This window comes from Carassius gibelio, chromosome A23, assembly GCF_023724105.1.
Source record: "Carassius gibelio isolate Cgi1373 ecotype wild population from Czech Republic chromosome A23, carGib1.2-hapl.c, whole genome shotgun sequence".
In the NCBI taxonomy this organism is placed as follows: Eukaryota; Metazoa; Chordata; class Actinopteri; order Cypriniformes; family Cyprinidae; genus Carassius; species Carassius gibelio.
Window position 1 is genome coordinate 9062743 of NC_068393.1, and position 13620 is coordinate 9076362.

At 33.7% G+C, this 13620-nt stretch overlaps 1 protein-coding gene across 2 annotated transcripts; it reads right to left on the reverse strand.

Annotated features, from left to right (window-relative positions):
* Positions 1-2435: 2435 nt before the first annotated feature.
* On the reverse strand, positions 2436-12653 carry LOC127944408 (endothelin-3-like). 2 transcript variants are annotated; one of them, XM_052540309.1, is made up of 4 exons: positions 9908-12653; positions 9063-9249; positions 4665-4805; positions 2436-4405 (listed from the first exon to the last, which is right to left on the reverse strand). In XM_052540309.1, the coding sequence occupies exons 1-4, from the start codon at positions 9969-9971 to the stop codon at positions 4357-4359; spliced, it is 441 nt and encodes a 146-aa protein (XP_052396269.1). In that variant the 5' UTR covers positions 9972-12653; the 3' UTR covers positions 2436-4356. The 2 variants fall into 2 exon arrangements, with proteins under 2 accessions (XP_052396269.1, XP_052396268.1); XM_052540308.1 differs by having other exon boundaries at positions 9063-9270.
* Positions 12654-13620: the final 967 nt, after the last annotated feature.

A 13620-nucleotide genomic window follows, 5' to 3' on the forward strand; every position in this document is an offset into this window, starting at 1 on the left:
CAGTTTCCTTAGGGGGCAAGGAGGCTGAACCCTATGCGCCCTCATCTGGTACCCTCTAGGGATCTCCCCATGGTCCTGACGGCCTTGAAGAAGGAACCCTTCAAGCCTCTGCAGTCAGTAGAGTTTAGGTTTCTGTCGCTGAAGACAGCACTCCTCACTGCATTGGCTTCGGTCAAGAGGGTTGGGGACCTGCAGGTGTTCAAATTCATGCATCTGAGGACCGATGACTTGTTATAAAATTACTCCAGTCAGCTGCTTCTGGAATGAATTTGATAGCTCCAGCCGCAGAGACTGTCAATCATCAAGACAACATGCTTAATTGTCTGTGAAAGATTGCCACAAGGAGATCAAAAAATTCCCTTTATGCCAAAAAGCAATTACTTTGCTCTTGTTTTAAAATGATCCATTTGTGCACCGGTGCATGCATGAAAACAAGAGGCATGCTGGAACAGCAACTGCAAAAGGACTGTGATTGAGCTCTGTTGAATTAATCCATATATTAGTCAGGTCCCTATATGTGAAATTTTACCATAGACATTAATAGTTGATGAGTATGCAAAAAAGACTACAGGTGTTAAATGTATTCTCTGTAATGCTATTACTGCATCCTCTTTGAACTTATTGATCTAAGAAACAGTTCTTTAAAAATTCAAATACAGAACAGGTGTGCTATTGTGATATAAACCGTCTTTAATGATTAATCCATTTAAAAACATCGAAAGTTGCAAGACATGTTACAAAATTATAGGACTGCCTTTCTTCTAGAGGCTTCTAGGTATAGGAAATATTTAAACACAACTGTTCAAAAGTTTGGGGTCAGTAATTGTTTTGAAGAAATTAATAAATATGCTACTTTAATACATGAGTGCATTAAATCAAAAGTGATAGTAAAGACATTTATAATTTTACTAAATAATTTTATTTCAAATAAATGATGATCTTTAAAATTTTTGATTCATCAAAGAATCCAATTTATACATAAAATAATTTAGTTAATTATATTTTACTTGGAATTGTTTATATTTATAAGGATTCTTTAAGTACATATCAAAGTTATGATCCCTTATTTCCCATCACGCACTGGGGCATGAATAATTAAAAGGTTAAATTTTTCACTGTTTTTGAGTTGTATTTACACTGTTTTATGGTTGTTTTTGTTGTTAGGTTTAGCAGCCTACTGTTTTGTGACATCTGGAGTTAATTTTCTACTCTAAATGATCCATTTATATATAAACACTACCCACTGATTGTTACCGTCATTGTGTTTGGTGTACCACGTATTGAGGTCTCTGCGTTATAATTTTAATGAGTGGAAATATTATCTCTGAAAGATAACAAGCTGTCTGCTTGCTTACTTGCATGTATGCAAGTGAATCATATGCATTTATAGCATGGGTGATTTCGAGTGTTATAAATTTATCGAGTAATAAATGTTTCCTGCATTAAATCAGCACACTAGAATGATTTCGGAAGAATCATGTGACTGAAGACTGGAATAATGATACTGAAAATACAGCTTTGGCATCACAATAAAACACATTTTTAAATAAACTACAATACATATTTCAATAAAACCAACATTTGAATTAATAAAATGTAAGGTTTTTTAAAGCATTGTTTAGCTTTACATTTTTATTGTAAGTGCATTATTGAACAATTGTTTGTCTTTATTTTTACAAACTGAAGGACATGCATGCTGTCAATATTTTAATTTAACCCAGATTTAACCCCCTTTAAGCCACAGCAGCAGCACATAGCAACTGCACTGATTTTACAATATTCAGTGCATTTACAATATTCAAAAACAAAGATGAAATGTTCTTATGCACAATCCTACTATATGCCACTTCTCACAAAATCAGATGTTTTTGTTCACGAATGGAATGTCATAAAAAACAGAATACCATCAGCACATTCTTTGCTATAATTGCAATTTCTCAGGCAAAACAATTTTTCATCCAACATCTCAAACAGTTATAGTTGTTGAAACATCCTAGTTTTTGTAGGATGTTGTAAAAACTTCTTTGGGCCTTCCATATCTGACACACATGAGGGGTTCTGATATGATGTTTGTGCTAAGAATTTTATGCATAATGCAAAACACACAATTTCTACTGCCTAAGCTAAACGCTCAAGTTTCAAGAAAAGCAAGGGGACATACTGAGAATGTTTTAGATCAGAAAGTCCTATGTAAACTATGTACAAAAGTCATTAAAAACTGGCATATGAAAAACATTAAAGAGTGGCAGATGAAATTTCCAGTTGATGTCAACAAGAACTCTGAACAAGCACAGCGCTGAAACAGCATTAAATAAAAATAAATATATATTTAAATAAAAAAGCGATGTGTGTGTGTATATATATATATATATATATATATATATATATATATATATATATATATATATATTCAAAAAAATTGTAATCTTCTGAAAATAAACATACAGGCTGGGTCATATGCTATGTTATCATGTCATGTCATATATACCTTAAAAACTAGGCTGGCATTAAAAGATGACACAAAGACTATTGTGTCAATAAACAGAAATAAACTCTATCTTCTTTGTACTTTACAACATTTACGTCTGCCAAATATTTTCATTAGCATTCATGTTTCTGCAAACACTATTCATTTGAGGATGGCTCACAGTAATTTATGAACATAATGAACATACTATAAAATTAATGTACTGTGAAATAATATTAGGTTTTGTAATAAAGCAGAAAAAAACCCTATATTTAAAATATGTATAGGGGTGTAGACTTTTGATCTACAGATCGTACTTCCTCATTTTTGTATCCCTCGATTATCACGAATAGTCAAATTGAGCCCAGTGCATTATGGGTGTAATAGTTTTCCTAACATTTTCTTCACAGCCCGTTTTCTAGCCTTATAGAACTGGTTTTAAAAGACTGTCTTTGTGCTTCATAGGCAGCCAGCTTTTATCAAAACACTATCTTGTCAGCAATGATTTACATCTTTAAAGGAAAACTGACCAAGGCAACTTGCAGTTAGTTTGAAAGCTAAACATGGTTAAGGAAACACCTTAGATGATACAGAACTGGTAAAACGCAAGATTAAAAGCTAAGATAAATCAAGCTTGTCATTAATAACATTGTAAAATGACCAAAAGCATTTATAAATATGAAAATATTTGTTTACAAAGTGAAACGTAGTGAAACTACAACAAATTATTATTACTGATAAGCTATCCAAAGGTGCTTAATGTAGTTTTTTTTTATGTTTTGGTACCTGGCATATTTGGTATATAGCATATTTGTGACCGTAGACCACAAAACCAGTTGATGGGGTATATTTGTAGCAATAGCCAAAAAAAATATTGTATGGGTCAAAATTATCGATTTTTATTTTATGCCAAAAATCATTAGGATATAAAGTAAAAATCATGTTCAACTAAGATATTTTGTAAATGTCTTACTGTAAATATATCAAAACTTAATTTTTGATTAATAATATGAATTGCTAAGAATAAATGTGGAAAACATTAAAGGTGTTTTTCGCAATATTTAGATTTTTTTTTTTTTTTGTCCAAAGAAAAACCATACATCAATGAGAAAGCTTATATATTCAGTTTTCATATGATGTTTAAATCTCAATTTTGAAAAATGTAAACTTAAGACTGGTTTTGTGGTTCAGGGTCACAAACACACACACACACACACACACACACAAACAAACACACATACATATATACATATATACATAACTTCATGCGTGAATAATAACATTTGAGCTCAAAACTATCTTAGGTATATAAAATGTCATGTCTAGTTGTGGAGAGGGGATACATTTTGTTGGAGTGAGCAAAAATGTAGAGGATGATTTCAGGAGGTTGAAAATTGCGGCGGTTAATGTAGGAATCTTTTTCTCTGGAGACTTAGAGCTCCTATCAGTTCCTCCACAACAACGGTGTTACAATGTTTCATTTTCTGCTATCAAGCAAAGTGTAGGAGCCTCAGTGCATGTTCTCTGAAAATCAGCCCACAAGGTGGAGATAATACAGAGTGTAGTTTACAGGTCAATTTACAAGCCTCCTAATTTCAAGGACACCCACTGAATATTAGACATAAAGTCAAACTGAAACAAGTGGACATAACCCTTGAAGCAAAGACGCGGGTCCAGATACGCTTCCGAAATCTGCAAAGAGTTTTCTAAAGAATTCACTTGTTACCGTGGACCAGATGAATCAAGGGCGTTCCAGGAAACATAACACGGTGAGGAATGTGGGGGCGATTTTGAGCCAAGTCAGTAAAAATCCAAAACCACCTAGTTAGGTGCCCAGTTTGATGGTGATCATCAGTCCTGATCTCAGAGGCTCACGCGGTGACCTGTTTTTACCCAGGTGAACGTCCTATCAATCTTCTGTATGGCACATTCTGTGTTCTTTAAAATAAAAATAAAAATAACCATTAAACATGATCACACATAATGATGGAATCAGAAATATAGAAAAGGATACAGCTGTCTTTAGAATCTGAGAATTTATCAACACGGAAAAAATTCACTATTATATCTTCCCCTGTGATATAAATGAGTTATTATTGACTACATTCAGCTTCGTTTTTGCTGCTTAATTATGTAGATGATGAAACAAATAAATAAATAAAATAAATAATTTTGCTTATGAACTAGTTCTGTGTACCTTGCATCACAGAAGTTGAAGCACTGGGCATCACTGTGTTCTGCACATGTGCAGCGATGAAGCACCATCGCTCCTGTCCCACTGGAGCGTCTCAGTCGCTGAGGGCTGCGGTAGCTGGACATGCCATACGGGACTGTGCGCCTGCAGACAGACAAAACACGCTCTTATTTTGGGCATTTCACGATTTTTTATAATAATAATAATAATAAAAAAAAGTAAATTCTGTCATAATGCACTAACCCTTGTGTTGTTTGAAACCTATATGACTTGGTTAAAATGAACTAATACCAAATAAGTTTAAAAGCTGTCCATAATCAATATAAACAGTTTCATCCAGCTTTATATGATGAACAGATTTATTTAAGCTTTAATTCACATATACTGTAAACACACAGCATAAATTGAATCACATATGTGATTAGTCTTACTCTCGCTGTAATAAGTCACTGGGGTATATTTGTAGCAATAGCCAAAAAATGATTTGTATCGGTCAAAATTATAGATTTTTTCTTTAAAGGCAAAAATCATTAGGATATTAAGTAAACATCATGTTCCATGGATATATTTTGTAATTTTCCTACCATAAATACATAAAAACTGAATTTTTGATTAGTAATTTGCATTGGTCAAGGGTCACGTATGTTAAATACAAAAGCTCATGCTTGTGTCACATGCTAGAACAAACCTCATTGCTTTTTGTACGTCACATCTTTGGGTTTCTGTGTTTATCATATTTGATGAGCTCTATGCATGTGTCAATCATTGTATATATGAAGGTAAATAATGCTATTTTGGTTACCTAGACTTTCAGAAACTAAGGGACAGAAACTACTCTGTTTTTTGTTTTTTTTAAATCTTAATTTGTGTTTTGACGATTAACCAAAGTCTTATAGGGTTGGAATGACATCAAACTAACCCTTTGAGAACCATTTCCCCCAAAAGAGAAAATTAATTCAAGTGTTTCTTTGCACAGTTAGTTTTGGAAAGACAAAATGAAAGAATAATAATAAACAATCGGTCAAACATATCTGATACTAAATGCATAAAACTGCTGCCATCCACATGTCACTAGAGCTCAAAATTGCTTTGGAAACACAACGGCAATCATAACAAATTCAAGACTGACTCTGGAATGATTTAAGGGATTCATTAATTGCATTTAAATGTGGTTGTCGTTCCTGATACTTTCCAGCACTCATCTGGCCTTTTTGTTCAGTATTTTTCACAAGAAATGTGCCGTAGTTGTCTTTCATGCCAACTTAAGTTTGCATATGACTAACATATTAAGTTGCTGTTCCCTTTTCTCCCGTGCACAAATATTCAGTAGTGAAACTGAAGAGGTATGGCATTGCTTTTGTGACAACAGGTGGGCTGGTAAATCATGCTAAAACATAGCTTTGATTGTGTATAAGCATCACAGACAACAAAGCCATAAAAGACGAGCCAGATCTTCACAATCATGCCAAACAGCTTATTAAAATTTAAATCACTCCACATATGGCACACGTTTGGGCTGAACTCACTCTGGCATAAGAAACAGATGAACACTGTCCAGTCAGATATAACAATTCTGTTATGAATCTGTTGATGGATTTCAGACATAAACTAGCAAAAACACAAACGACCAAACCAGATTCAGGAGATCATACACTACTGTTCAAGGTTTGGAGCGGTGAGGTTGTTTATGCGCACCATTTATTTGATAATAAATACAGTAAAAAGTGTAATATTGTGAAATTAAATTAGAATTGAAAAAACTGCTTTGTATTTGAATATATTTTAAAATGTAATTTATTCCTGTGATGCAATTTTCAGCAACATCACTCAAGTCTTCAGAAATAATTTGAATGTGCTGATTAGCTGCTCAAGAAACATTTTGTATATTATTTAATAAGATTTATTATTATTATTTTTATGCTGAAAACAGTTGTGTTGCTTAATATTACTGTATATATATATATATATATATATATATATATATATATATATATATATATATATATATATATATATATATATTATAAACTTACTCTACTGTCACTTTTCATACATTTAATGCATCCATGCTGAATAAAAGTATTAATTTATTCATCTCAAAAAATGTTGAAGCCAAAACCTTTAAAGCCAGTGTACTTTAAATAGCTTAAAAATAGTTTCAAATACTGTCGTCATCTATGTTCATGTTATTCCAAACTTGCATGACTTTCTTTCTACTGCTGAACACAAAAGAAGATATTTGGAAGAATGTTGGTAACCAAACAGATTTAGTTACTATTGACTTACATTGCATGGTCAAAAAAACTAAAGACGAAAAAACAACAACATTGAAACAACTTCTCAAAATTTCTTCCTTTATGTTCCACAGAAGAAAGAAAGTCACACAGGTGGGAAATCCCTTTAACACCTGAAACTTTGTAAAGTATGGTGTGCTTTTATTATTGTAGAAGCTCTAAAAGAGGAAAGAAATCTGTTATATTTAAAACACAGCTGGAATTGCATTAACACTTGGAGATAAACCACAAGAGGCTGTCTCTAGTGATGGGTTGGAACAAGGGCCAAAAATCTTTCTGCAGACTCATCTGGGAAGGCTTCCACGCACTTTATATGAGCTTCTCTCTGATCTCCAGCCACTTTCTTCAGAACGCATGCCTCTCATCTCACATCACAACTGTTTGCTCTCATGTTGACCATTTAAGTCAGGGGTCTGAGCTGAATTCCTGAAGGATCGCCTGTCAATATCAATGGTGAGTGATGTGCCACAACACATTGTAAGTCATAGTTTAAATAGCTCAGCGTCAGTCTGAATCACTCTACTAAAAGTCCTGTGGCGATCTCTCATGTTTTTAACTAAATAGTGATAACTCATTCATAGCTGCATGTTGTTGAACAATTTAATATATTTTAATATATTTTAATCATATGTTTGCTGGCTGTGGAATCATATTGAATACAGAGTGTATTTAGTATTTTTTTTCTGGCGAGCCATTTTTTTATTATTTTTTATTGTACATATACTGTTTGTGCTGGCTGTGAGAAAAAGTGTTTTCATTCAAACTCTAATTTTTGCGAATCCTCTGCTTCTATTGCATCAGCACCATGGACAGTAACTGTTACCATGGAAACACAGTCGTGTCAAACTATGCCTGTGGTAAGTATTGCAGAAACTCAAGTTGGACAGTCGTTGTACAATTTAAAGAGCAGACACCATTAAATCAATGACAATCCTTCAGTCAAAATACTAACATTTATTTAAGTCACGGTTGAATTGTAAAATTCCATATATATACTAAATATAATATTTTACAATTCAACCATTAGTTAAATAGGTAGAATTATGATGTGCATATTATTATAGTATACTGCAGTTCAACATTTTAGAAGATCAGTACGATTTTTTACATTTTATACAGCAAAAACAGTAATATTGAGAAATATATATATATATATTTTACAATTTAAACTATATATATATATATATATATATATATATATATATATATATATATATATATATATATATATATATATATACATATATATTTGAAAATGTAATTTACTCCAGTCTTCAGTGTCACGTGATCCTTCAGAAATCCTTCTTATATGCTGATTTGGTACTCAAGAAACATTTCTGATGATTATTAATGTTGTTAACAGCTGTGTAAATTTTTTTAATAAATTAAAACTTTTATTAAGCAAAGATGCATTAAATTGTTCAAAAGTGACAGTAAAGACATTTATAATTTTACAAAAGATTTGAAGATAAAAATAAATAAATAAATATTTAAATATATTATTTAAAAATATATTTATGAATTGAATTTAATATAATTTACTCAAATGCAAATATAAAAAAGTGTAATGTAAATATTAGTGTTTTATATTTTTTATTAAATTATATGTTTTAGCATACCTAATAATAAAATGCATAATTTTACAGGCTGTACTGTATTATTTGTTTTTCCTTATTCCACTTTTTAATCCAAGCTAAACTATAACTACTTAGCGTTCTATGAGTCTTAATGGAAAACAATATTGGTCCAATAGAATGAAAAAGAAAAACGGACAGAACAACCATATCCAATAACTCTCAGTGCTTCTGTCCTGAAAATAAGGGTCACAGGGTTGATCATTCATCCAGCCACAGGCCTGAACATGAAACTATGAAAACAGATTGTTCAGGATGACTGAGAGACCTTGCCCTGATCTCATGCATGGAATGTGCGTTCCCAGGGGATCATTTTGTTCACCTCTCTCGAGACCAAACCAACAATACCACATTCAGAGGAGGGAATGTCTGTTTCTACGGAATGTTTTACTTTTAAAGTACACACTTTATGTATATTGTGACCAAATATGTTTGCCTAAAGTGACTATTAAAAAAAAAAGTCATGCACTCACTGTGGGGTGTTGATCCAGATGATGCCCAGGTGACAGTAATAAACACATTCCCTGTCCTTAAAGGAGTAGCAAGTACAGCGCTTGGCTCTTGTGTGGGTGCGTGATGCTGAAATGAGCTCTGCTTCTGTCTGCTGATGTACGACACTGTTCGGATCATCAGAGGAGACTGGAGATGAGTGCAGGTCTCCTGTCCGGGATAATGATGCACCTTTAATTCGATTGATAACCAATCATCATCAGAGGACATAGCTAATGTCCAAGCACACTTAAATGTGTCTGTGTGCAAATTATGTCTATTTAAGACAATGATTATATTTGTGACTTTTGGTTTTGTGTAAATACTGTTATTCTGATTAGATTATAATTAATGACAACGTAATACAAGTTTATTGTTTCAATGCACAATAATAATAATAATAATAATAATAATAATACATGTAGATTAATTAAATATATATATACTTTCCTCATTATTATAATTGCATTACACTATTGCATTACACTATTGAGCAAAGGCAAAGGCATTACACTATTGAGCAAAGAAAATTAATATGTGCTTAATATTCATGACAATGCATATTAAGCGTATTTAAATTAAATTCAAATTAAAGCCAGCATGTTACAATGTCTTGTGATCTGGTCATGTTGAGATGCACCCGCCAATTAGCCATATAACAGTCGATAATGAGGAAAGTCATAAGGACTTAATGACACACAGTACAGGATTGACAGAACTTAAAACTAGTCAAATAACAAACTGGTAATTGCTCGTATAAATTTTAAACCCACTTTACTCATGTAAAACTCACAAGAAAACAGAGGTTCAGTATAGTTGGAACACTTACCCACGGTGAAAATGTTTAACAAGCTCACAATTAACAAAAGAGCAGCAGGAAACCGTTTTGCCATTTTGCCAGAGTCCTCACTGAGCGCGCGACCGAGATGTGAACAAGTTGTCAGACGCGGTATCCGAGTTTCTAAATTAAAAATATCTTCCAAAACATTTTCACTTCAGTCCACAAACCACTTCTGAGCATCCCCTTCTTCATCTCTGAAAAAGCCTCAAGTGAAAAGAAAAAAAAAGCTTTTTTTAACGGTCAGGCAAAATGTATAGCCTATTTATAGCGCGTGTTGACACCACCCACTAGTGACCGCGCGCACACAGTTCAGAGGAGCGACTGATGCTCTGAAACATGACAGATCATGTCAGCATGATATTACAAAAATAACACGCTTAAGAATTTGGATACATCTCTTCGCTGTCCATCTTTTGTGTATAGATATCCTAAAACAGTCGGTTATTTACACTCCATTGTCTCTGTGCACTTCAAGAACTTCAGCACTAATCATTCTCAGCTTTGAGGAATTCGCTCGCGCTTATAAAGCTAGCTACCTAGTCCATTGTTTATTATTTTACCTTCATAGCTGGAGGACATTAAGGTTGGCCTCTTGAAAACCAATCATATTGTTTCTGGTCTAACTCAGGTTACAACACTGCAAAATAAAAAACTGTGGCATCTAGCAACCCTCACTTTTATTGCAACGATCTTGTGTGCTCAGTGACTTTTTCCTTTTGGGAATGTTAATTATAATGTGGCACTATAAGGCATTTTATAAGGGTTTAGGAGGTAGTAAAAGAGGAGCTCCCAGAATCCAGTTTTCTTCATATACTTAGTCAAAAGGAATAGTTTACCCAAAAATGAAAATTAGTTGACCTCAGCCCAGACGAGTTTGTTTCTTCATCAGAACAGATTTGTAGAAATGTAGCACTGCATCACTTGTTCACCAATGGAACCTCTGCAGTGAATGGGTGCCGTCAGAATTAGAGTGAGCAAGCTTTCATTCTGGGGTGAACTACTCTTTTCAGTGGGTTCACACACCATAATCTGTAAGTGTTTTCTTAAATGAAATGTTTCAATATTTTATTCTATTTTACTTTTTTACATAAACAAATTTGTACATGTCTTACATCAGTGGTTTCTATGCAGGATGCTAATGAGTGACCATCAGTGGTGTCAAAAGTACTGGCATTCATTACTCAAGTAGAAGTATAGATACTAGGGTTTAAAAAGACTTTTGTAGAAGTTGAAGTATCAACTCAAGCTTTTTACTCAAGTAAAAGTGTAAAAGTACTGGTTTAAAAAACTACTTAAAGTATAAAAGTAAAAGTAATGTAAGGGGGAAAAAAATGCCATTAAGAACAAAAGCTTAGGCCGCACCACAGGGGCCTATTGTGTACTACCCCACCGCCTCAAAAAACATTTTTCTAAAGGCCATAGGCCATAATGACTATAATGTTGTATTAAAATGTTCATGTTGAAAAATTTGGGATGCACTAGGCTTCCTGTTTCAGCCGCATATATGAAAATACAAAAATGGTGTGCACATCCCAAACATCCAATTAGGACGCAGGTGCAAGACAACTAAATGATATAGACAAATAAAGAAGTGAAGTCTGAACACTGAAAACTACTGCTCCAGAGGAATTTAATCAAGCAACGTTTCGACCTTCAGGTCTTCCTCAGCCGCATATGTGCCCATTTAAAATGAACGCACTTTAGTACAATGCAAATACATTAAAGGACTAGAGATATGATGACTAGTTGCCAATAAGTATTGTTATGGTGCAAAAAGTCAAACTTCAGAGGCTTGTCATCAATAACTTGTGATTAATCAAAAACTAAAAGAAATTGAAGAAATCATAATCCTGATACTTTCTTGATTGATAGCTTCTTGTATTTGGTACATACGGCTGCTATGTCCAGTGTTCGGGGGGGAACAAGTTACAAAGTTGGTATAGCCTACTTATCACAACATTGTCAATCACATCGTCAATCGAAAACGCTAATTTATTAAAACGTCTCGCTACCGAACTACCTACAGTAGCTTAAATTTGTGGAGGACGAAGAAAAAGCACTCATTTGGTAAATGAGCCAGTGAGAAATAATAAGTTTTAAGTAGGGTCCAGTGCCTTTTCAATACTTTTAAAACGGTACCGGCTCCTAAACGGTGCCTGAACCGATACTTAAAAAAAAAGAACCAAAAAAAACTATGGATAACTTTAAAGAACATTACAAATATTTAAAATAAATCCATAGCTTGTTGTGCAAGTTGTGCTTCCCTTAATCTAAGGCTAATAAATGTATTTCACAATCTGGGTCATTATTTAATACAAAACCACACATAATGTTTCTACTGTATCTCTGTCACTCACTCTGATATTTAGTTAAGATGAGTGCTGTCTGTCACTGTCTTAAATCAGTTCTGTGAATTACTGTATGCTCATTCTTTATGAAGTAGCAACAATGTCCTTTTTAAAATACACTACTGTGCAAAAGTCTTATGGAAAAATTAGTATTTTCTCCCCAAAAAGGGTTTTAAGCCAGTTATTTATATCTTTTGCTGTAGTGTGTCAGTAGGAAATATCAGTTTGCCATTAATTTTAATAATAATCTAGTGCGATTTTGAATGCACAAGCAGTTTGACAACGGCAAAATGAATGTTTGGAAATGTAAACTGATATTTTATACTGACACACTACAGCAAAATATATAAATAACTGTCCGAACACCATTCTTTTAAGTGAAAATACTAACGTGTCTAAGACTTTTGCACAGTAGTGTATGTATTAAGTACGTATGATTAAATTAAGTATATTTAAGTAAGTGTAATTAAAGTATGTGTTCGTTCATATGTGTTAAGGGCTAGATTTTCGCTGGAGGAAACGGCTGTGGTGTGATGAGCGAAACCTTTACAGATGAGAAACCGACTGCTACCTCGTGACCTTTTGTAAACTGTATTTATGACAAAGAACTGCACAGATATGGATATTCTAACAATCTACCAATAAACACATACCTTGTGTCCTCTGTTTGTTTAAGTGCGCATGCGCTGCTCCGTTCGCGGTCTGCGCCTCTGCGGATTGAAGAAAGACGGGAGGAGACTGGTCTGACGCTGGTTTCATGTGAAATTTAAGCGGACTGACTCTGAGGCGATCGGATACCGGTTCCATACCCAACCCTACTTTTAAGAAATATATTTTTTGACAAACGAACCCAAAACTGTCTATGTCCTGGCTGGACTGTGATGTGATTTGTGTCACGTGCAAGTGCGATGGATCGCGTACAGACCAATAGGGTGTCGGAATGGTATATGTTTATACTTCTCATCCAACCACAATCAAATTCACTCCATCCGGATGGCGCGATTTATCTGGATAGGTTTTTTTTTTTTTTTTTTTTTTTTTTGAATGATGACAAGCCGGAATGAAAACAAGCCGGAATGAAATAGCAGTAACGAAGCTATTTTTAAAATGTAAGGAGTAGAAAGTACAGATACTTGCCTGAAAATGTAAGGAGTAGAAGTAAAAAGTCGGCTGAAAAATAATCACTCAAGTAAAGTATAGATACCCCAAATTTTTACTTAAGTAACGAAGTATTTGTACTTCGTTACTTGACACCTCTGGTGACCATTAAGTCATTTCAAAGCAAATAAACATTTTTGCCCGCTGACCTGGTGACCTCAGTTTCCTCGTCAGTGTTAAGTTTGACAGCTAGTC

What these genes read in the sequence shown, in the direction of transcription:
- LOC127944408 (XM_052540308.1), bottom strand. Translation starts at nt 9,971, where the DNA reads ATGGCAAAACGGTTTCCTGCTGCTCTTTTGTTAATTGTGAGCTTGTTA. An exon ending in GTTAAACATTTTCACCGTGG is followed by an intron (nt 9,271 to 9,907) that starts GTAAGTGTTCCA and finishes ATCGAATTAAAG; the next exon opens with GTGCATCATTATCCCGGACA. An exon ending in ATCTGGATCAACACCCCACA is followed by an intron (nt 4,806 to 9,062) that starts GTGAGTGCATGA and finishes GTCTGTCTGCAG; the next exon opens with GCGCACAGTCCCGTATGGCA.